The sequence below is a fragment of the Oncorhynchus clarkii genome, chromosome 3 (assembly GCF_045791955.1).
Source record: "Oncorhynchus clarkii lewisi isolate Uvic-CL-2024 chromosome 3, UVic_Ocla_1.0, whole genome shotgun sequence".
NCBI lineage: Eukaryota > Metazoa > Chordata > Actinopteri > Salmoniformes > Salmonidae > Oncorhynchus > Oncorhynchus clarkii.
The window spans coordinates 24,298,543-24,321,081 of NC_092149.1; the positions used below are offsets into that span (position 1 = coordinate 24,298,543).

Below are 22,539 nucleotides of genomic sequence, written 5' to 3' on the forward strand. Positions count from 1 at the left end.
CCCTCCCCACCCCCCAGGTGTATCTGAGCAGGCCAGATGTGTGTCCTCAGGGTCTCTATGACCTCATGCTGAGCTGCTGGAACCGGGACTGCAAGCTCCGCCCATCATTTGCCCACATTCACTCCTTCCTCACAGAGGATGCCATGAACATGGTGTAGAGTGAGAGAGGAATGGAAGAGTGAGATGGAGAGAGAGGGATTAGAGACGGCTACTCCTACCTCCATTCCTCCATTCATCATAGAGATGAGTGCTTTGAGCGAGGGATGTGTGTAGAAGTGGTGGAGGTGTAGAGGGAGAGGTGTGCAGTAGAGGGACGGGTGCCTGCTTGTATATTTTGTATTTCTCTATGATGGGCGGATGGGGCTGAGACACCGCTGGTTCGGTTTTCACTCCCACAAGACAGACCCCAACCCAAACCCATTTCACCCCCCTGAGTCGTCTCTAGAGCGTCTTGAGAAGTATGTAACACAACACAATGGTTGGTGCGGTGGTGGGTTGGTGTCTGATTCTGCATAGTGCTTCCAGGACCACCGATGGTCTGTCAATGGTCTGCTAGCGAACACAGGGAAGCTGTAAGACGTATGGGGAGGCGATGTGACAATGCTTGGTAATGTAGATGAAGCTAAAAATGAATGTGTAACGCTGATTAACGTTTATCAAAGAATATAAACAATACCAATCTGATTATGTATCAATGTCAGACTTTAATACTCTGACACTCATAGTTTAATAGCATATTAACATTTTGGGATAAACTTAATAACACATTGTCCTATATAGATATTTTATTACTTGACCTGCTAATGTTTTTGGTATTGTATAAATCATGTGCTAGGGTTACTGGTGAAGGTCTATATATATTCTCATACTGTCAACATTTCTCCATCTCAAAACGGTACGCACACATTTTTCACACAGAGATGAAATTGCACACAAGGTTTGCTGTCTTAGTAGTATATATAAAACAAGTATGTCCAGTAAAGTCCATTATGTTTCACTAGTTATCAGTATATAACCCAGTTCTTCCCAGAGTCTCATGGAACCAGACGAGTGTGGCTGAATATTGCATTATATTCCTCTGGCCTACCCGTTAAAGTCTGGCAAGCAGAATGATGGTATCTCATACACAGGCCAGTAGCAGACACAGCAACAGCTGTTCCACCAGCAGTCTGTAACACCAGGCATTAGACACACACACACAATGCTGTCAGTCAGTCAGCTCCTCAGCCCAGACTTGGCTGGCATTGTGACTATAGTCTTCCACATTCTGCTTCCCACTCCACCCAACTCAGTATCTCACCAATCCAGAAGCCTTTCATTCTGCAGTCTCACTCATATCTCTCACAACTGATCCACTCTGAGCTGTAACTATAGAGTTATAGAGGGCTGGTGTGAACTGATTTGGACTCGAGGACTCTTTCCAGGACAGGAAGTGTGTGGTTGTTACCATAGAGAGATGGTTGTTACTCTACCAGACTAGAACCCTTTGGACTTCCGGAGCCAGAGAGAACTGACTGGTGTCATGTGACTTGAGCCTCACTGACTGAGAGAACAGGTACAGTAGGGGAGGTGCACTGTGAACAGCTACAGACTATGATATTTGAACTTAACAGAAGAGAGACATCCTTCCTGATGAGAGCTGGAATAGTACAGCCCACAGCAACACACACAGCACTGCCTGTGCTGACATCACATGTGAAACTGACAGTTGTGATTGGTGACTAGCTGATGGAACAGCATAACATGGATGGACAGATGGATTGACGACTAGAGGGGAGTGGGGGCTGATATATGTAAATGACCATTTTCATGTGTAAGTGAGGTGAGTGATGTGATTTTCTACCAGCGATGGATAGCGGAGCTGGATCTGACTCAGTGACCCAGATGCAGAAAGGAGGTTCATGTATATGTCCAATACACTACCAGCTGCACTTGAAAGGCTGTTTCTGGCCGCACGCCCCAATACCTGCACTAGAATACTAGAGTCGTGGCCAGTCTTGGGGCGTAGTTACAGTTCTTGTAGTTTAACAACTAATTAAAAACACTTTCAGAGTAGCTCCCACAACACTGGTATGTATCATGTTACTATACGAGTATCATGTTAGTATGCTAGTCTGGATGTTGGAGCTTACAGACAGTATGTATCCCCTTGGTGTTAGTACTGATAGCAGTCCAACATGGCATTGCTGGTCAAAATAGATGTAGTTCTAAACATAAAAACAAGTCAGTGTCTTGTGATTTATCTACTTAAATATGATCATTTATTCATGATTCATATCAGTGGATTGTTGTTCAAATAGAACTGCCTCCTAATGTTCTCAAGGAGGAAAATTCAGCTTTGGAAAACCTCTGTCTGCATTATGAGGAAAGGCAGAGTACACCAAATGCTTTCTGCCAGTGTTACATAGATACCCAGCAGACCTAATGGTTAAAACATCCCAATCACAAAGAACCTAACACTCATGAGAAGAGGAGCAGTAACAACTGTATCCAAAGCCTTTTAGTTTGTCAGTAACCTTTCACCTTTCATCTACATTACTCTGCCTTACTGAGTGTAGTTCTGCATAATGTGTCAGGCTTAATCAAGATGATCAAATAATCCTTCTTTACTGATTGAATGCGTGTGAATGGTGGTGCTATATGAATACAGTATGTGTCTCGATTGACCTTTCTCGATATACAAATATGGATTTAGTTGGGCTACAGTGTATATATTTCCTGTATACTACTTAGAATCTCCTTGTTGTCAGTGATGTCATCCTTTGTCTTTGAAGCTGAACCTGATGTGTACATATTTTAAGGACAGAATTGTTATTTTGTTGACTAATATATGGAATTTCTTTGTTACAGTTGGGGTCTCTTCTTTTTGTTCCTCTGTAGAAAGCTTACTACCTTACCTTGGTGCCATTGTAATTCATTGTGTCGTCTATTTTTGTAGTTTTAATAAAGTTAATCTTTCCAAATAAAGCAAGGAAGAATGTTCTACTTGTCATTAAAACACACACACACACACACACACACACGACAACAAAGGGTTTACGTTAGGAAATCAGAGTTTGTGTTTATATGTTGTTACAATAATTTCATTCCAAATATTTATAATATTCATAACTTAGTGCACTTGCATACTAAATTTACACTACACGGGAGGCCAGGATTATTTTGGCAAGTCAACAAAGTATAGATGGAAATAAACACAGAAATCACATTTAACTAAGTGCAGCTACAGTACAGAAAAAGGTTAGAAGTCACAAATCATTGACTGATGTAATACACAGGTGTGTGCATAAGTGAAAGCAGTAGAATTTGTTTGACGAAATTGGCTTTCATTAATATCTTTAGGACATAGCATGCCTCTAGATTGTTCATGTTTAACCTGGTGTGATAGTTTAGCCTTTAGGTTGAGAGAAAAATGGGAATCTTTAAACTTAGTCAGGCACTTGGTAACAAAATGCATAGACAGCCAGATCGCATGTAAGCTTTGGGGTAGTATTCAATCCGGTAGAGAGAAGTAGCTTCTAGAATCCTGAGCAGCGGTATAGAATTAGAAGGATTCTATTTCTATGGTATAGAACAAGTCCCTAACAACAACCCTGTACTACAAAAGGATCAAACAGGGATGTGACCAGCACGACAAAAATACCCCATTCTAATGATAATATTACGATATGAAAGGATAGCTCCTCATTAAAATGTATATTGTCTACTCCAATCTATAGAAGGTTCCTGTATACCCCACTGGACCATAGAACTTAATGGAAGTCCACTACTTTAGTGTTTTTGCCTGTTCCATTGTCATTGTCAAGGGAAACATGTTTGGCATGGCAATTCTATAAGGATTTGAAAAGAGAGCAGAAACAGACTGGCACCCATTCCCCTCTTCTACACACATACCTTCACCTCAAACAACACCAGACACCACGTGACTGACAGTACACCTGACCTAGAGACACCTCTGAGGTTAGCCTTCAGCAGGAAATCCCCAGTCTGCTCCCTCCCTCTTCCTTCCAATCACTTCACAGAATATCTTCACCTTTATACAGTTGTAGCACAGTAGAAGCTCTGATCGAAGGCCTGTCTGTCTAATAAGTCTAGGGTTTAGAAACACACTGGAACTAAGCCATAATGGTGTACATGACAATCTGTCTGTTGGATAAACAACAGTATAGTAACAGAATCTGTAGTTCCTTGTTTATTGCTTTGGTACCATCAGTCGGTACTCCCATTGATTGTGTCTATGCCAGTATTGTACCAACACAGAAGAGGTTTAGTGCCAACCCATCATATAGTTTGTGATGTCATCCCCCACAAATGGCAGAGTCATGGCAAAAAGCCCACAAATCGTAAAACAGACTTACAAAAAACAGCATAATCTGCATGTAACTTGGCTTCTATTGTAATATGGCTTGTAGTGATATGATTAATTAGACTCTAAAACAAGGCACTGGCCATTCTAGAGTGTCATCTTAGAGATATGAGTAGATAGACTGATCTAGAGTCTACTGTCAGGGGAGCACATAGTGGAAAACCACTTTGTCCATACGGTGGTAGACAGAGGTACTGGAATGCTGTAAGGCATGCAGAAGTCATGTATAAAAATGACTACCATTATCTAAATTCTGATTGTGGACATATCTTCATTTCTTCCCAGTGAAAGTAAAAAGCATTTCTTCATTTGCAAAGCAATTGATAGCAACTAAGCAAGCTTCCGATGTTGAGAACCTTCTAGAACTGCAAATGTTGACAAAACAATCAGCTGACAAACCCAACAATAACATGGATGACCTCATACTGACACGATTATTTCCTACATCATTTCTCAAACACATCCCAATGAAATAACATTCTATGAATTACAACTATGTGACAGTTGAACAGTTTATATGGACCCAAACCTGTAATGGAGGGAGACAGAGGCAGGCTTGAAGCAGTGATTAAAACACACTGAATAGGGGACGGAGAAAAGAGTACAGAATGGTGGAGGAGGCGGAGTTACTACCAGAACGACGAAGGCTGTGTCATGCTAGTCCAAAGTGCTTTTCTTTCCTTCATCCAAGCTGAACTAACAGTTATGAATGACCAGGACACACACTCCCCCAGTAGGCTTACAACATACAGCTTGGAACCATCCTCTGTTTTCAGATCAGTGCCAACAAGGACCAGGAAGCAAGAGGGGAGGTCGAATAAGAGTGTTGAGACATGCCCTAAGGAGACAGGCATGCCCTAAGGAGACAGGCATGCAGACAGACATGCCCTAAGGAGACAGGCATGCCCTAAGGAGACAGGCATGCAGACAGACATGCAGACAGACATGCCCTAAGGAGACAGGCATGCAGACAGACAGGCAGACAGACAGACATGCCCTAAGGAGACAGGCATGCAGACAGACAACTACACTAGGTAATAATAATTATAGGCACAAGGAGGCAGTATGGAGTTCCTGGTCTGACGGTGCAGGCTGTCTCAATAACTAGGCTCCATTCTCAGCCCATTCGGGTGGACAGCCCAACCTGTGGAAAGAAGGGGAGAGAATGTCAGTGTTTGTCGACAAATATGTACACACAAATACTATTTTCCTCTCTCTTCCTCACACACACACCTGTGAGATGTTGATTCCAGTGAGTTTCTCCACGGCAGCTGGTAGTCTGGTCATGATGTCCAGAACCTCTCCGGTCAGCTTGGCCGCGCCCACCTCACCCCCGCCGCTGGAAACCATGGTAACCTTCTGGGCCATGGAGAGGGGCCTGCTGATCTCCTCTGCTATCTAGAGGACAGGAGGAGTGATGGCAGCCTCAGGAAGAGAACAGCAGCAGACAGGACTGCAGTAACAGTACACTACATGTCCATCTGTCATCTAATCAATCTGTCATCCATCTATCCTCATATCCACTGAATCTGACCATCCATCCAATCTCTTCATCCATCCGCTTAAACTCTCCCCCATCAATCCTTCTCCCTATCCATGCACCCTCCCAGTCCTACTCCCAGTGTGACTGACCAGTGGTAGTTTCTCCAGCAGCATGTCCACCATGGCCCCCTCCCCGTACTGTTTAAAGGCCTCAGCCTTCTTAGCCATCTGCTCTGCCTCGGCACGACCTTTAGCCTCCAGAGCAAACGCCTCAGCATCGCCCCTCATCTACACAGACAGGACAGAGAACACATTAGTTAAAATAAACAAAGGGTGTATATATGAAAGAATAAATAAGAACACTCAGTTGCCAGTTTATTAGGTATACCCATCTAGTACCGGGTAGGGTCCAGAACAGCCTGAATTCTTCGGGTATGGAAACATTGCTCAATTGGTTTCAAGGGACCTACTCGTGTGGCAGGAAAACATTCCCCACACCATTACACCACCAGCCTGTACCATTAACACCAGGCTGGATGGGGCCATGGAGTCATGCTGCTGACACCAAATCCTGACTGCCACCAGCATGATGCAACAGGAATCGGGATTCGTTAAGCCAGGCAATGTTTTTCCACTCAATTGTCGAGTGTTGGTGATCGCGTGCCCACTGGAGCTGATAGGAGTGGAACCCGGTGTGGTCGTCTGCTGCAGTAGCCCATCCGTGACAAGGACCGACGAGTTGTGCCTTTCGAGATGTCGTTCTGCGCCGCCATTTGCCTGTTTGTGGCCCATCTCTTAGCACGATCCTTGATGTTCTCCTCCAACCTCTCTCAACAACGAGCTGTTTTCACCCACAGGACTGCCGCTGACTGGATGTTTTGTGTTTGTCGCACCATTCTCGGTAAACCCCAGAGACTCGGTAAACCCCAGAGACTCGGTAAACCCCAGAGACTCGTTAAACCCCAGAGACTCGGTAAACCCCAGAGACTCGGTAAACCCCAGAGACTCGTTAAACCCCAGAGACTCGGTAAACCCCAGAGACTCGGTAAACCCCAGAGACTCGGTAAACCCCAGAGACTCGTTAAACCCCAGAGACTCGTTAAACCCCAGAGACTCGGTAAACCCCAGAGACTCGGTAAACCCCAGAGACTCGGTAAACCCCAGAGACTCGGTAAACCCCAGAGACTCGGTAAACCCCAGAGACTCGGTAAACCCCAGAGACTCGGTAAACCCCAGAGACTCGTTAAACCCCAGAGACTCGTTAAACCCCAGAGACTCGGTAAACCCCAGAGACTCGGTAAACCCCAGAGACTCGTTAAACCCCAGAGACTCGGTAAACCCCAGAGACTCGGTAAACCCCAGAGACTCGGTAAACCCCAGAGACTCGTTAAACCCCAGAGACTCGGTAAACCCCAGAGACTCGGTAAACCCCAGAGACTCGGTAAACCCCAGAGACTCGGTAAACCCCAGAGACTCGGTAAACCCCAGAGACTCGGTAAACCCCAGAGACTCGGTAAACCCCAGAGACTCGTTAAACCCCAGAGACTCGTTAAACCCCAGAGACTCGGTAAACCCCAGAGACTCGGTAAACCCCAGAGACTCGGTAAACCCCAGAGACTCGGTAAACCCCAGCTGTTTAAAGTACTGGAACCGGCGCGCCTGGCACCGACGATCACGCCACGCTCAAAGTTGCTTAGGTCACTCGTTTTGCCCATTCTAACGTTCAATGTAACAGAAACTGGATGCCAGTCTGTCCGCTTTATATAGCAGGCCACGTGACTCACTGTCTGTAGGAGCGAACCATTTTCATGAACAAGGTGGTGTACATAATAAACTTCTGAACCACGTTGTTTTATGAAAAATACATCCAAATGGGAAATGGATGGTTTAATAAGGATGTGTATAATATATGAAACAGGAAGAGAGAGAACTTATCCTAAAGTAAGGTTATATTAAGGGAAGTGAGCGAAGTCTACGAAGGAGGAGACAGGGAATATAGAATAGAGATGGGAAGAGAGAACACTATGGAGAGAACACTATGGAGAGATGGATATGGAGAGAGGGGAGATACAGAGAGCGAGAGAAAGTGGATGAAAGGGTGGAAGGGACAGGCTGTCAGGGGGGAGCTAAGACAGGAGGCATATCAGACAGCTATTGTACTGGGCGTGAAGAGACAACAGGAGTGACAGGAGAGTGGAGGGACATGATAGAGAAGAGAGAGGAGAGAAGGGAGGCGCTGCTGAACTCACTCTGATGGACTCTGCCTCTGCCTCAGCCTCCATGATGAGCTGTGCACTGTGAAAGAGAGAGACAGTTTGAGTTGAGCTGAACAAATGTTGGACCTTTAACAGGACTCACTGTCCAGGACTACTGACGACTACGGAACAGAACATACCCCCATCATTCCCCTTTTATGGTGACAATAAGGCCTTTATTTGCTGTTTACTTTAAAGGTATTGCAATTAGACATTTAAAGTGTCTCAAAGGAATAGCAATGGTGAACTTGATCAAATGTCCCGGAGGGGGTGTACCTGACCGTTTCTGAAAGACAGAAACAAAATGTCCCGGAGGGGGTGTACCTGACCGTTTCTGAAAGACAGAAACAAAATGTCCCGGAGGGGGTGTACCTGACCGTTTCTGAAAGACAGAAACAAAATGTCCCGGAGGGGGTGTACCTGACCGTTTCTGAAAGACAGAAACAAATGCAAATGGTTGTGGATCTGTAAATAGATTGTTTGCAATAATGTTTTGCAGTCACTTTTTCCCCAAACATAAATATGCTGTACTGCCCATGAATTCTGAAACATGGTGTTCCTGGAAAAAAAGGACAACTACAGTAGGGTTACTAACAGCTGTAGCCTACACACTTCAATGTAAAACATCAACCACAGACTCTCATATCAACTGTCTGTTATAAACTGCGCTCCCTGATGGATGCATAGGCTAGCTAGAGCAATTTTTAAATGATTATAATAGCCTATCTAATAGGTTCAATAAAAATGAGAGATGTGCATGGTCATTTGTTCTATGGCTACTTCAGAAATATGAATATGGCCAGAAAATATGAGGAATTTATTCTGCAATGATCATTATTTTAGAACGCAAAAATAACAGCAAATGATTACATCTTGTTATTATATTTAGCTACTTGTTTTTGGCTATGAATAAGAGTGTCCTCATAAATTCTTAATTTGCACAATGTTATTTTAGCCTTTTAGCAATGCAACACTAGAAACGTTGTGTACACATGGTCCAGAGCCTGCAGGAGGAGAAGTACATTCCCACCTCAAGTTTACTTTTTATAAGTGACAACTTTCGCGTGAAAACTGGCGCACGCAGGTTTTGGGGCATATTTTGTGCGTACAAAACGTTTCTCAATGAGGCCCTGGGTAATGTAACATACCGTTCCGCCTCAGCCAGTCTCTCCAGACGGTATCTCTCGGCCTCAGCAGGCTTCTTCACCGTGGCCTCCAGCTCCATCTCCTTGCGGGTGATCTCCTGCTCCTGCAGCATGATCTGCTGAGACCTCTCCACCACCTTCACCTGCATCGTCTCCTCCTCAATCCGCTGCTTCGTCTTCGCCACCTACATAACCCCAATAACACAACGGATTTACAAAACAACACTTCACATCAAAAGTGATGGCAGTGGAGGGAATTTGAGGATCATGCACATGTCTCAAGTTAGGATTCTGCCCAGTGTAAATAAACGGGAATATCTTCCATTATCAGAACACGACACACTGCCTCGGCTGTGTTGAGCGTCTGAATGAGAGGATCATTGCACGGCCCAGAGTTTGATGGTAGGATACCTGCAGTTGATATGCCATCTCAGACTCTGCCTTCTTCGTGTTGACCTCATAGTCGTAGGAAGCCTTCTTCAGCTCGTAGTCTCTCTGGGCTTTGGCCATCTCGATCTCATTCAGATACTGGGCCGACACCTTCTCTTGCATGGCCTGGGCCTCACGGATCACCGCATCTCGTTTGTACTGAGCCTCTCCGATCCTGGCATCCTTCTGCACCTGAGCTGTCCTAGCTTTACCCAGGGAGGTGAGGTAGTCCTGACAGAGACAGTGTTATTATTATTATTATTATTAGAAACATGGTAGTTTGGGTCCAGCATGCTGATTGGCTGAAACAGAATTTCAGCTGTGCGTATATCAGGCAATATACCACAAAAATACTTACTGTTCTATTTATGTTCATAACCAGTTTATAATAGCAATAAGGCACCTCAGGGGTTTGTGTAATATGGCCAATATACCACGGCTAAGGGCTGTGTTCAGGCAGTCCGCTTCGCATCGTGTCAAAGAACAACCCTTTGTCATGATATATTGGCCATATACCACACCCCTTTGAGACTTATTGCTACTATAAACTGGTTATGAACATAAACAGAACAGTAAACAAGTATTTTTGTGCAGCAATTTGTCTTGCATTTTCAAACACTGTCTTTCAAAAAGGCATTTGCATTTTTACCAAATCTGTGCTAATATCTCTCTCTGTGACCTTCATACCGTAACGTCGCTGTATATGTCAGAGCGAACAAACCTGGTCGTCGTGAACGTCTTTGAGCGTGTAGCTGACCACGCCGATGCCCATGTTGACCAGGTCAGAGGAGGCCACCTTGAACACCTGCTCAGAAAACTTCTTACGGTCCTGGTAGATCTCCTACAGGGGATGGATAATATAATAATACCATTTAGCAGACACTTTTATACATTTTCGTATTGGTGGCCCCAACGGGGATCTAACCCATGAACCCTGGCGTTGCAAGCGCCATGCTCTACTAACTGAGCCACAAAGGACAAGTGGGTTGTTTACGTGCTGCTGTGCAGTTTGTTGCTAACGTTTCTTTGCTACCTGCCAACTTTACGGTTTTTATTATTTTTCCCCTTCGCACAACTTTTTTCATTCACCTTTTTCACCCCGGACGCTTTATCTGGGTATGGTTCAACAGGACCTCCACCAGCCGAAGCTAAGTAGTAACATTAACACGATGCTTTATCTGGACATGGTTCTACACGACCTCCACCAGCCGAAGATAAGAAGTAACATTAACATGATGCTTTATCTGGACATGGTTCTACACGACCTCCACCAGCCGAAGATAAGTAACATTAACATGATGCTTTATCTGGACATGGTTCTACACGACCTCCACCAGCCGAAGCTAAGAAGTAACATTAAACCTAATTGCAGTCACTGTACTCATAATATACAGGAGAACGATCGCCTTATGGCGAGGACAGCTGTGCTGCAAGCCCAGCTTCAGACTCAATCGTTAGGCAAGGGTCATTTAAGTGTAGGAAAGAATGAAACAGTGTCTGTGCCACCAGTAAGTACAGATAGTAGTATAAATCCCCTCGTACGGTCCCTGCAGCCGGACAATTTTCTCATGGCTTCTGGAAGGAAATGCTGTAGGAATACTCAACCAGTGTCGCCCATTCAGCCGACAGAAACTTTCAACCGGTTCTCCCCATTTAGCAACGAGTCGGTCCGAGTTCTCTCCACCCGTTACAGACTCCATCCTAGCTGGAGGGGTGCTCTCATCTTATCTATGAACATAGACAGGGCTCTAACTAATCTAGCTCCACAATGAGATAGGGTGCAGGCCAGGCAGCAGTCTGTTAGCCAGCCTGCCAGCTTAGTAGAGTCTGCCACTAGCACAGTCAGTGTAGTCAGCTCAGCTAATCTCATTGAGACCATGTCTGTGCCTCGATCTTGGTTGGGCAAAACTAAACATGGTGGTGTTCTCCTTAGCAATCTCACTGGAATAAAGACCTCCTCCATTCCTGCCATTATTGAAAGAGATTGTGATACCTCACATCTCAAAATAGGACTAGTTAATGTTTAGATCCCTCACTTCCAAGCAGTTATAGTCAAAGAACTAATCACTGATCATAATCTTGATGTGATTAGCCTGACCGAAACATGGCTTAAGCCAGATGAATTTACTGTGTCAAATGAGACCTCTCCTCCTGGTTACACTAGTGACCATATCCCCCACGCATTGGCGCAAAGGTGGAGGTGTTGCTAACATTTATGATAGCAAATTTCAATTTACAACAACAAAAACGACTGTTTTCATCTTCTAGTCGTGAAATTTATGCAGCCTACTCAATAACTTTTTATAGTTACTGTTTACAGGCCTCCTGGGCCATATACAGCGCTCCTCACCGAGTTCCCTGAATTCCTATCAGACCTTGTAGTCATGGCAGATAATATACACATTTTTGGTGACTTGAATACTCACATGGAAAAGTCCACAGACCCACTCCAAAAGGCTTTCGGAGCCATCATTGACTCAGTGGGTTTTGTCCAATATGTCTCCGGACCTACTCACTGCCACAGTCATACTCTGGACCTAGTTTTGTCCCGTGGAATAAATATTGTGAATCTTAATGTTTTTCCTCATTATCCTGGACTATCGGACCACCATTTTATTACATTTGCAACCGCAATAAATAATCTACTCAAACCCGAACCAAGGATCATCAAAAGCCATGCTATACAGTCTCAGACAACCCAAAGATTCTTAGATGTCCTTCCAGACTCCCTCCACCTACCCAAGGACAAAGTACAAAATCAGTTAACCACCAAAGTGAGGAACTAAATGTAACCTTGCGTAATACCCTAGATGCAGTGGCACCCCTAAAAACAAACAAAATGTATCATAACAAACTAGCTCCCTGGAATACAGAAAATACCCGAGCCCTGAAGCAAGCTTCCAGAAAATTGGAACGGAAATGGCGCTACACCAAACTGGAAGTCTTTCGACTGGCTTGGAAAGACAGTACCGTGCAGTATCGAAGAGCCTTCACTGATGCTCAATCATCCTATATTTCCAACTTCATTGAGGAGAAGAAGAACAATCCAACATTTATTTTTGATGCTATCGCAAAGCTAACTAAAAAGCAGCATTCCCCAAGAGAGGATGGCTTTCACTTCAGCAGTGATAAAATCATGAATTTCTTTGATGAAAAGATGCATTAGAAAGCAAATTACGGACTCCTCTTTAAAATCGGCGTATTTCTCCAAAGCTCAGTTGTTCTGAGTCTGCACAACTCTGCCAGGACCTAGGATCAACGGTGACAAGCAAGTTTTTTAAAATACTATATCTCAACACATTGATGAAAATAGTCTTGGCCTCTAAACCTTCAAGCTGCATACTGGACCCTATACCAGCTAAACTACTGAAAGAGCTGCTTCCTGTGCTTGGCCCTCCTATGTTGAACATAATAAACGGCTCTCTATCCACCGGATGTGTACCAAACTCACTAAAAGTGGCAGTAATAAAGCCTCTCTTGAAAAAGCCAAACCTTGACCCAGAAAATATCAAAAAGTATTGGCCTACATGGAATCTCCCATTCCTCTCAAAAACTTCAGTCTGGTTTTAGACTCCATCATAGCACTGAGACTGCACTTGTGACGGTGGTAAATTACCTTTAATGGCGTCAGACCAAGGCTCTGCATCTGTCCTAGACCTTAGTGCTACTTTTGATACCATCGATCACCACATTATTTTGGAGAGACTGGGAACCCAAATTTGTCTACACGGACAAGTTCTGGCCTGGTTTAGATCTTATCTGTCGGAAAGATATCAGTTTGTTTCTGTGGATGGTTTGTCTTCTGACAAATCAACTGTAAATTTCGGTGTTCCGTTTTAGGACCACTAAAAAATGTTTTCACTATATATTTTACCTCTTGGTGATGTCATTCGGAAACATAATGTTAACTTTCACTGCTATGAGGACGATGCAAAGCTGTACATTTCGATGAAACATGGTGAAGCCCCAAAATTGCCTTCCCTGGAAGCCTGTGTTTCAGACATAAGGAAGTGGATGGCGGCAAATGTTTTACTTTTAAACTCGGACGAAACAGAGATGCTAGTTCTAGGTCCCAAGAAACAAAGGTATCTTCTGTTGGATCTGACCATTAATCTTGATGGTTGTACAGTCGTCTCAAATAAAACTGAAGGACCTCGGCGTTACTCTGGACCCTGATCTCTTTCGATGAACATATCAAGAACATTGCAAGGACTGATTTTTTCTGTCTTCGTAACATCGCAAAAATCAGAAACTTTCTGTCCAAAAATAATGCAGAAAAATGTATCCATGTTTTGTCACTTCTAGATTAGACTACTGCAATGCTCTAATATCCGGCTAAAGCACTAAATACACTTCAGTTAGTGCTAAACACGGCTGCTAGAATCTTGACTAAAACCCCAAAATGTTATCATATTACTCCAGTGCTAGCCTCTCTACACTGGCTTCCTGTTAAGGCTCGGGCTGATTTCAAGGTTTTACTGCTAACCTACAAAGCATTGCATTGCAAAGCATTTCTAAGGTCTTCAAAAGCCAAGTCAACAAACAGATTACCGACCATTTCGAATCTCACCATACCTTCTCTGCTATGCAATCTGGTTTCAGAGCTGGTCATGGGTGCACCCTCAGCCACGCTCAAGGTCCTAAATGATATCTTAACCGCCATCGATAAGAAACATTACTGTGCAGCCGTATTCATTGATCTGGCCAAGGCTTTCGACTCTGTCAATCACCACATCCTCATCGGCAGACTCGACAGCCTTGGTTTCTCAAATGATTGCCTCGCCTGGATCACCAACTACTTCTCTGATAGAGTTCAGTGTGTCAAATCGGAGGGCCTGCTGTCCGGACCTCTGGCAGTCTATGGGGGTGCCACAGGGTTCAATTCTTGGACCAACTCTCTTCTCTGTATACATCAATGATGTCGCTCTTGCTGCTGGTGAGTCTCTGATCCACCTCTACGCAGACGACACCATTCTGTATACTTCTGGCCCTTCTTTGGACACTGTTAACAACCCTCCAGGCAAGCTTCAATGCCATACAACTCTCCTTCCGTGGCCTCCAACTGCTCTTAAATGCAAGTAAAACTAAATGCATGCTCTTCAACCGATCACTGCCCGCACCTGCCCGCTCATCCAGCATCACTACTCTGGACGGTTCAGACCTAGAATACTTGGACAACTACAAATACCTAGGTGTCTGGTTAGACTGTAAACTCTCCTTCCAGACCCACATTAAGCATCTCCAATCCAAAGTTAAATCTAGAATAGGCTTCCTATTTCGCAACAAAGCATCCTTCACTCATTCTGCCAAACATAACCCCGTAAAACTGACCATCCTACCAATCCTCGACTTCGGCGATGTCATTTACAAAATAGCCTCCAATAGGTAAAGTCCCCCCTTATCTCAGCTCGCTGGTCACCATAGCATCACCCACCTGTAGCACGCGCTCCAGCAGGTATATCTCTCTGGTCACCCCCAAAACCAATTCTTTCTTTGGCCGCCTCTCCTTCCAGTTCTCTGCTGCCAATGACTGGAACGAACTACAAAAATCTCTGAAACTGGAAACAATTATTTCCCTCACTAGCTTTAAGCACCAACTGTCAGAGCAGCTCACAGATTACTGCACCTGTACATAGCCCACCTATAATTTAGCCCAAACAACTGCCTCTTTCCCTACTGTATTTATTTTATTTAGCTCCTTTGCACCCCATTATTTTTATTTCTACTTTGCACATTCTTCCACTGCAAATCTACCATTCCAGTGTTTTACTTGCTATATTGTATTTACTTTGCCACCATGGCCTTTTTTTTTGCCTTTACCTCCCATATCTCACATAATTTGCTCACATCGTATATAGACTTGTTTATACTGTATTATTGACTGTATGTTTGTTTTACTCCATGTGTAACTCTGTGTTGTTGTATGTGTCAAACTGCTTTGCTTTATCTTGGCCAGGTCGCAATTGTAAATGAGAACTTGTTCTCAACTTGCCTACCTGGTTAAATAAAGGTGAAATAAATAAAAAATAAATAAAAATTACATAGGCTTGCTCCTACCTATATTTCTGATTTGCTCCTGCTGTACATACCTACATGTACGCTACGGTCACAAGACGCAGGCCTCCTTACTGTACCTAGAATTTCTAGACAAACAGCTGGAGGCAGGGCTTTCTCCTATAAAGCTCCATTTGTATGGAATGGTCTGCCTATTCATCTGAGAGACGCAGACTGTCGACCTTTAAGTCTTTATTGAAGACTCAGCTCTTCGGTAGGTCCTATGACTAAGTGTAGCCTGGCCCAGGGGTGTGAAGGTGAACGGAAAGGCACTGGAGCGACGAACCGCCATTGCCTGGCCGGTTCCCTTCTTTCCACTGGGATTCTCTGCCTCTAATCCTATTACGGGGGCTGAGTCACTGGCTTACTGGTGCTCTTCCATGCTGTCCCTAGGAGCGGTGCGTCACTTGAGTGGGTTGAGTCACTGACGTGATCTTCCTGTCCGGGTTGACGTCCCCCTCAGGTTTGTGGAGATCATTATAGGCTATACCTGGCCTCGCTTCAGGCTAGTAGGTTGGTGGTTGAAGATATCCTTCTAGTGGTGTGGGGGCTGTGCTTTGGCAAAGTGGGTGGGGTTATATCCTGCCTGTTTGGCCATGTCTGGGGGGATCGTTGGACAGGGTCACAGTGTCTCCCGATCCCTCCTGTCTCAGCTTCCAGTATTTATGCTGCAATAGTTTGTGTCTGGGGGCTCTCTCCCTCTCCCCCTCCCCTAGGATCATGTTTCAGGACTACCTGGCCTGATGACTCCTTGCTTTCCCAAGTCCACCTGGTCAAGCTGCTGCTCCAGTTTCAACTGTTCTGCCTGCGGCTATGGAATCCTGAACTATTCACTGAACGTGCTACCTGTCCCGGACCTGCTGTTTTGGACCCTCTCTCTACCGCACCTGCTGTCTCTAACTCTGAATGATCGGCTATGAAAAGCCAACTGACATTTACTCCTGAGGTGCTGACCTGTTGCACCCTCTACATCCACTGTGATTATTACGATTTGACTCTGCTGGTCATCTATGAACGTTTGAACATCTTGGCCACGTTCTGTTATAATCTCCACCCAGCACAGTCAGAAGAGGACTGCCCCCCCCCCTCAGAGCCTGGTTCCTCTGTAGGTTTCTTCTTAGGTTCCGGCATTTCTAGGGAGTTTTTCCTAGCCACCGTGCTTCTACATCAACATTGCTTGCTGTTTGAGGTTTTAGGGTGAGTTTCTGTACAGCACTTTGTGACATCAGCTGATGTAAAAAGGGCTTTATAAACACATTTGATTGATTGATTAGGGTCGACCAGCCATAACGAGTGTACCCATGAGTGTTCCTGTCAAATTGGCCTGTTCTGAGGGGCTTTGTCCCTTCTAGTATTTCTGTATCTATGTGGGGAGGAGGTGACACCAGTAGCACACAGAGGAGATCAGCCAGAGCTACACAGGAAGTAAATGACAGACCAGGGGAATGAAAGGAAATGCATTACTATTACATATGTTATAATAACTATTAATGCTCTAAGTTGCCAGGCAGGTTTGTTAGCCTTTTGGTAAGTTATGAGAAAAGTCAACGATGAGAAAAACAAGCTATGGCTTGTAGGTTGAAGTCAGCGAGACATTGAGCAATTCAAAAGACCAAGGCACTCCTTATGGAAGAGAAAAGGGCACCAGAGGCAACACATGCCCTTTATCAGGACATGGTGCGGTGTGTAGCCTACCTCAACAGTCAGATGGGCGATGATGGCCCTCTGGTGCCCCTCCAGTGTTTCCAGGGCGATGTTGGAGACCTCAGCCTCAGACTTCCCCATGAACATCTGACAGGCCGTGGCCAGCATCTCCTTGTTCTGACCCTGGATCTTCACCTGCCAGAGGTCAGGGGTTAGAGGTCAAAGATCACATAGGACAAATGGAGATTCCATGTGAGGTCAAATGTACCTATCCAATCAGAATACATGGCTACTTTCACATGTACACTGGGTGGGGTGTTGACTTCTAAGTCCATACTTGGGCGATGCCAGTGACAGAGATGGGCACTCCATGACGGGTGTACACCTTATCACTCTTCACATTCAGAGTCAGGGTGTTCAGAGTGATCCTAACAGAGACAGAGAGAAGTGGTTCAAAGAGGGAAAGTACAGTGAGAATAGAGAAGGGGATAGTGAGAGGGATGGAGAAGAAAGTGAGTCAGACAGAGAGAGTAACCACGACTACAGGTGGAGGCTACAAATGACAGATAGATTGTGTTGCATTATAAGTTTAAAATAGTAGCCTGGTATTCATATAGGTTCATTTAACTACTAACGTTACAGTAACAGTAGAGAATACACGGGGACTATGGGGCCTTTTTCTCTATTCATTAATAGAATCCCTGAATGAAACCTGGACAGATGAACGGATGGATAGATAACCGAAAGAAGAAGGGGAGGGAGAGATAGCCACCTCTGGATCTGTTGAATACAGGGGAGGACAAACACTCTACCTCCAGCGATCATTAGAGGAGGGGAACGACCAAAGCCTGGAAGAGAAGTAAAGAAGAGAGCAATCAGACTTTGACAGAGAAAAGGGAGAAAAAAATGCCTTAGTATATACTAAAAAGGAGTGGGTTATTTGAAAATATGAGAGATGAGTTTACATTAGGCTATACTCTCAGTCAACACAGTAGTGCACATAATTAAGATGTCATGTACACACTGAGTCTATGACATATATTAATTTGCCTACATATAGGACTACATTGCAACACCACATTCCATACAATACAATGTAAGTGAGGAGCTAGCCTACTGACAGCTGGTATTGTTGCTGTCTCTGCCTGGCCTCTAACCCTATTACAGGGGCTGAGTCACTGGCTACTGGGGCTCTTTCATACCATCCCTAGGAGGGGTGCGTCACTTGAGTGGGTTGAGTCACTGATGTGATCTTCCTGTCTGGGTTGGCGCCCCCCCTTGGGTTGTGCCGTGGCGGAGATCTTTGTGGGCTATACTTGGCCTTGTCTCAGGATGGTAAGTTGGTGGTTGCAGATATCCCTCTAGTGGTGTGGGGGCTGTGCTTTGGCAAAGTGGGTGGGGTTATATCCTTCCTGTTTGGCCCTGTCCGGGGGTGTCCTTGGATGGGGCCACAGTGTCTCCTGACCCCTCCTGTCTCAGCCTCCAGTATTTATACTGCAGTAGTTTGTGTCGGGGGGCTAGGGTCAGTTTGTTATATCTGGAGTACTTCTCCTGTCCTATTCGGTGTCCCGTGTGAATTTAAGTGCGCTCTCTCTAATTCTCTCTTTCTCGGAGGACCTGAGCCCTAGGACCATGCCTCAGGACTACCTGACATGATGACTCCTTGCTGTCCCCAGTCCACCTGGCCGTGCTGCTGCTCCAGTTTCAACTGTTCTGCCTTGTTATTTTTTGACCATGCTGGTCATTTATGAACATCTTGGCCATGTTCTGTTATAATCTCCACCCGGCACAGCCAGAAGAGGAATGGCCACCCCACATAGCCTGGTTCCTCTCTAGGTTTCTTCCTAGGTTTTGGCCTTTCTAGGGAGTTTTTCCTAGCCACCGTGCTTCTACACCTGCATTGCTTGCTGTCTGGGGTTTTAGGCTGGGTTTCTGTACAGCACTTTGAGATATCAGCTGATGTACGAAGGGCTATATAAATACATTTGATTTTGATTTGATTTTGTAAAAAGTTAACAAAGTACTGTACTGTTTGAGCTGAACCCGATTAGAGATTCCTGTCCTAGTTTACTACACACTGTGACATCCGGGGTACGTTCAGCAGGACACAATGTTTTGTAACATTCAGATAGAAATATGTAATATAGAACAAACATGCCTCTCCGACACCTAGATCAAGGAATCACGTTGGCTCAATTAATGACTTTTCTATCAGCAAAGTTTGACAACTGAAAGTGGCCCAGAGTTGCTAAATGGTATCACATGACACTTGATGATAGGCTAAAGTGAGTCACATGTCACTTGGCCCTGCATTACATTTAATGTTACTTGCACTGTAAACAATCACATACAGTAAACAACATAGGCCTATTACAGTTTCAAGAAGGGTCATAATAATATTGGGCCATGTAGGGCAATGGGGGTAAGGCTGGGTAGATTACCCAACCTGTTTTTTTTTTAGGGTTCTGTATAGTGCCATATAAGATTATGTTATTAAATATTAACACATAAAACAAAGCATCTTACCAGACACCACCATGGCTTCATTGGGTCCACATGTGTAGAACATCTTGATTTGGACCTAAGAGCTGTTTTGGTTAAGATTGTCAACGTCATTAGACAGTTTCCACTTGGTTGGCTTAATCTTTCAAGAATCCCTGGGGTAGTAACGTTACTAGTCTTTTGCTGCTCGTCCCAATTCCAAATAGTTACTTTTGTGGTTAGTACTTGTGCTGAGAAAAAGTAGGGAAATCAACAGTCTGGGTGGGTGTACAACAGACTACAGTTGAGAGAGAACCGTTATTTGGCAGAATGTGACAGAGGCGCTCCATCTCATCTGGGATCTAAGCAGATTGATGGGAGGTTAAATTAGCCATGTGGATCCTCCAACAGTGTCGTTCGTGAATCCATGGCTTATGCCGGAAGTTACATTATAATACTTACCGTTACCGTCTGCCAATATGTTACAGCTAGCTACATAGTTACCACAGCGAGAGTTTCTCTACGGTCTCTGGTTACCATAACTAGCTAGTTGCGTCAACAATGTGAATGTTAAATACAGCAGATAGCTAACGTTAGTTAGTGCATTTACTATAGCCGTGTGCTGTCACCCATGCTGACCCACCCTATTCTGTCTCACGGCTTCACATCACTCCTCATGAACCACAGCAAATATTATATTTATCTCTTCACAGCTAATTCTGACCACACTGTCAAGTACGTAGTTTGCTACTCTATGCCCGCGTCTCAAACAAATTAGCTAGTTTAAGATTGCTGGCAGAAAATCCAACGTTTACCTTACGCTAGCTAGGTCCATAACAACCACAAACAAGAAACAAATACTTGTTATCTTGCCTACTGTAACTTACCAATCGATTCTCCCTAAAGATATGTTTCCCTAAATCGTCGTGTACACTCCAGATGGTTTCAATATACTCCGATTTACGTGACTTGACGACTGGCTCAAATACTGGAATTGCAACAAAATGTTACTTAACGTGACTTAATGGAGTGCAAATGCTGACCACGCCCCCATAGGCGTATAGTGGAAATAACGCCCACTGGTGGTCAAACTGCAGACATTCTTTACCTAGAGAAATGTTAAGGTCGCGGGGGGCAACATAGGGGGAGGGTTGTCTACCTTTTTGCTTTGAGGAGGGTTGTGTTTTTTTTATTGGGCACAGGGGAGGGTAGTGCATTTTTTCCATGGTTTACATTCGCTATTTTGCATTATTTCTTCTATCCTTGCCACATTTCCTCATCTGCTTGCATGCACCTCCCCAATGTCAAGGTGTTTTGGTACTTCCCTTTTCCACTGCGCTTTTCGACATGCTAACTTTTACTACCACAGGTCAGTGTCTGTCTATCCTGTCCTCTATCCACCATTCATAGTGACAATACTGGAAAGTGGATCGCTTGTCAAGATCTGCAATAGGCTAACTAGCAATCATACCACACATAAAAGCATCCAAAGCCTGATCAATTTTCAATATGAACCCACAAGAAAAAATATGAATAGCTAATAGGCAGGGGAGAGGCGAGGTGTATCATTGTGCATGAAATAAGTATTTGCATCCACCCCCTTATTTTATTCTTATTTATTCTTTTTTTTTTTCCACTGACTTTCTTGCACAGGATCGATGTACACACACTGGACTCTAAGCACACACCCACACATGCTACACTGACACTCCAACACACACACACGGGCACACACAAAACACACACATGCATTTTGAAGACACCACACACACACACACATACACATTCCCTCACACACACTGCTGCTACTCTCTGTTTATTATCTATGCACAGTCACTTTACCCCTACCTACATGTACAGTTGAAGTCTTACATACAAATACATTTAAACAATTCCTGAAATTTAATCCTAGAAAAAAATTCCCTGTCTTAGGCCAGTTTGGATCACCACTTTATTTTAAGAATGTGAAATGTCAGAATAATAGTAAGAGAATGATTTATTTCAGCTTTTGTTTATTTCATCACATTCCCAGTGGGTCAGAAGTCTACATACACTCAATTAGTATATGGTAGCATTACATTTAAATTATTTAACTTGGGTCAAACGATTCGGGTAAGTGGCGCAGTGGTTAAGGGCGCTGTACTGCAGCGCCAGCTGTGCCATCAGAGTCCTGGGTTCGCGCCCAGGCTCTGTCGTAACCGGCCGCGACCGGGAGGTCCGTGGGGCGACGCACAATTGGCCTAGCTTCCGGGTTGGATGTGCGCTGTGTTAAAGAAGCAGCGGCTTGGTTGGTTGTGTATCGGAGGACGCATGACTTTCAACCTTCGTCTCTCCCGAGCCCGTACGGGAGTTGTAGCGATGAGACAAGATAGTAGCTACTACAACAATTGGATACTACGAAATTGGGGAGAAAAAGGGGTAAAATTAAAAAAAAAAACGATTCGAGTAGCCTTCCACAAGCTTCCCACAATATGTTGGGTCAATTTTGGCCCATTCTTCCTGACAGAGAAGGTGTAACTGAGTCAGGATTGTAAGGCCTCCTTGCTCGCACACGCTTTTTCAGTTCTGCCCACAAATTTTCTATAGGATTGGGCTTTGTGATGGCCACTCCAATACCTTGACGTCTTGAGATATTGCTTCAATATATCCACATTATTTTGCATCCTCATGATGCCATCTATTT

General features: G+C 44.5%; 2 protein-coding genes across 8 annotated transcripts in view; one reads left to right on the forward strand and one right to left on the reverse strand.

Moving 5' to 3' along the window:
* LOC139391412 (epithelial discoidin domain-containing receptor 1-like) overlaps positions 1-2,967 on the forward strand; it is a 79,919-nt gene extending 76,952 nt beyond the window's left edge. For all 6 annotated transcript variants that reach the window (XM_071138932.1, XM_071138935.1, XM_071138931.1 and 3 more), the window contains one exon: positions 18-2,967. In XM_071138932.1, the coding sequence (XP_070995033.1) occupies positions 18-158 (141 nt within the window). In that variant the 3' untranslated portion in view covers positions 159-2,967. The remainder of the gene's footprint in view (positions 1-17) is intronic.
* Positions 2,233-20,918, reverse strand: LOC139391478 (flotillin-1-like). Of its 2 annotated transcripts, none has more exons than XM_071138936.1 (12): positions 20,744-20,918; positions 19,902-19,963; positions 18,148-18,223; positions 17,713-17,803; positions 17,427-17,570; positions 10,399-10,518; positions 9,660-9,908; positions 9,252-9,433; positions 8,098-8,143; positions 5,999-6,136; positions 5,600-5,764; positions 2,233-5,510 (listed from the first exon to the last, which is right to left on the reverse strand). In XM_071138936.1, exons 2-12 carry the CDS (start codon positions 19,942-19,944, stop codon positions 5,484-5,486), a joined length of 1,281 nt encoding a protein of 426 aa, XP_070995037.1. In that variant the 5' UTR covers positions 19,945-19,963; positions 20,744-20,918; the 3' UTR covers positions 2,233-5,483. The 2 variants fall into 2 exon arrangements, with proteins under 2 accessions (XP_070995037.1, XP_070995038.1); XM_071138937.1 differs by having other exon boundaries at positions 3,036-5,510; positions 17,644-17,803; positions 20,744-20,857.
* Between the last annotated feature and the right edge of the window lie 1,621 nt (positions 20,919-22,539).

Coding starts and splice junctions, on each gene's coding strand:
- LOC139391478 (XM_071138936.1), bottom strand. CDS start 19,944: ATGTTCTACACATGTGGACCCAATGAAGCCATGGTGGTGTCTG. Junction 17,571..17,712: donor CTGTCACTGGCATCGCCCAA/GTATGGACTTAG, acceptor GACCTCTGGCAG/GTGAAGATCCAGGGTCAGAA. Junction 9,434..9,659: donor AGATGGCATATCAACTGCAG/GTATCCTACCAT, acceptor GGGGTTATGTAG/GTGGCGAAGACGAAGCAGCG.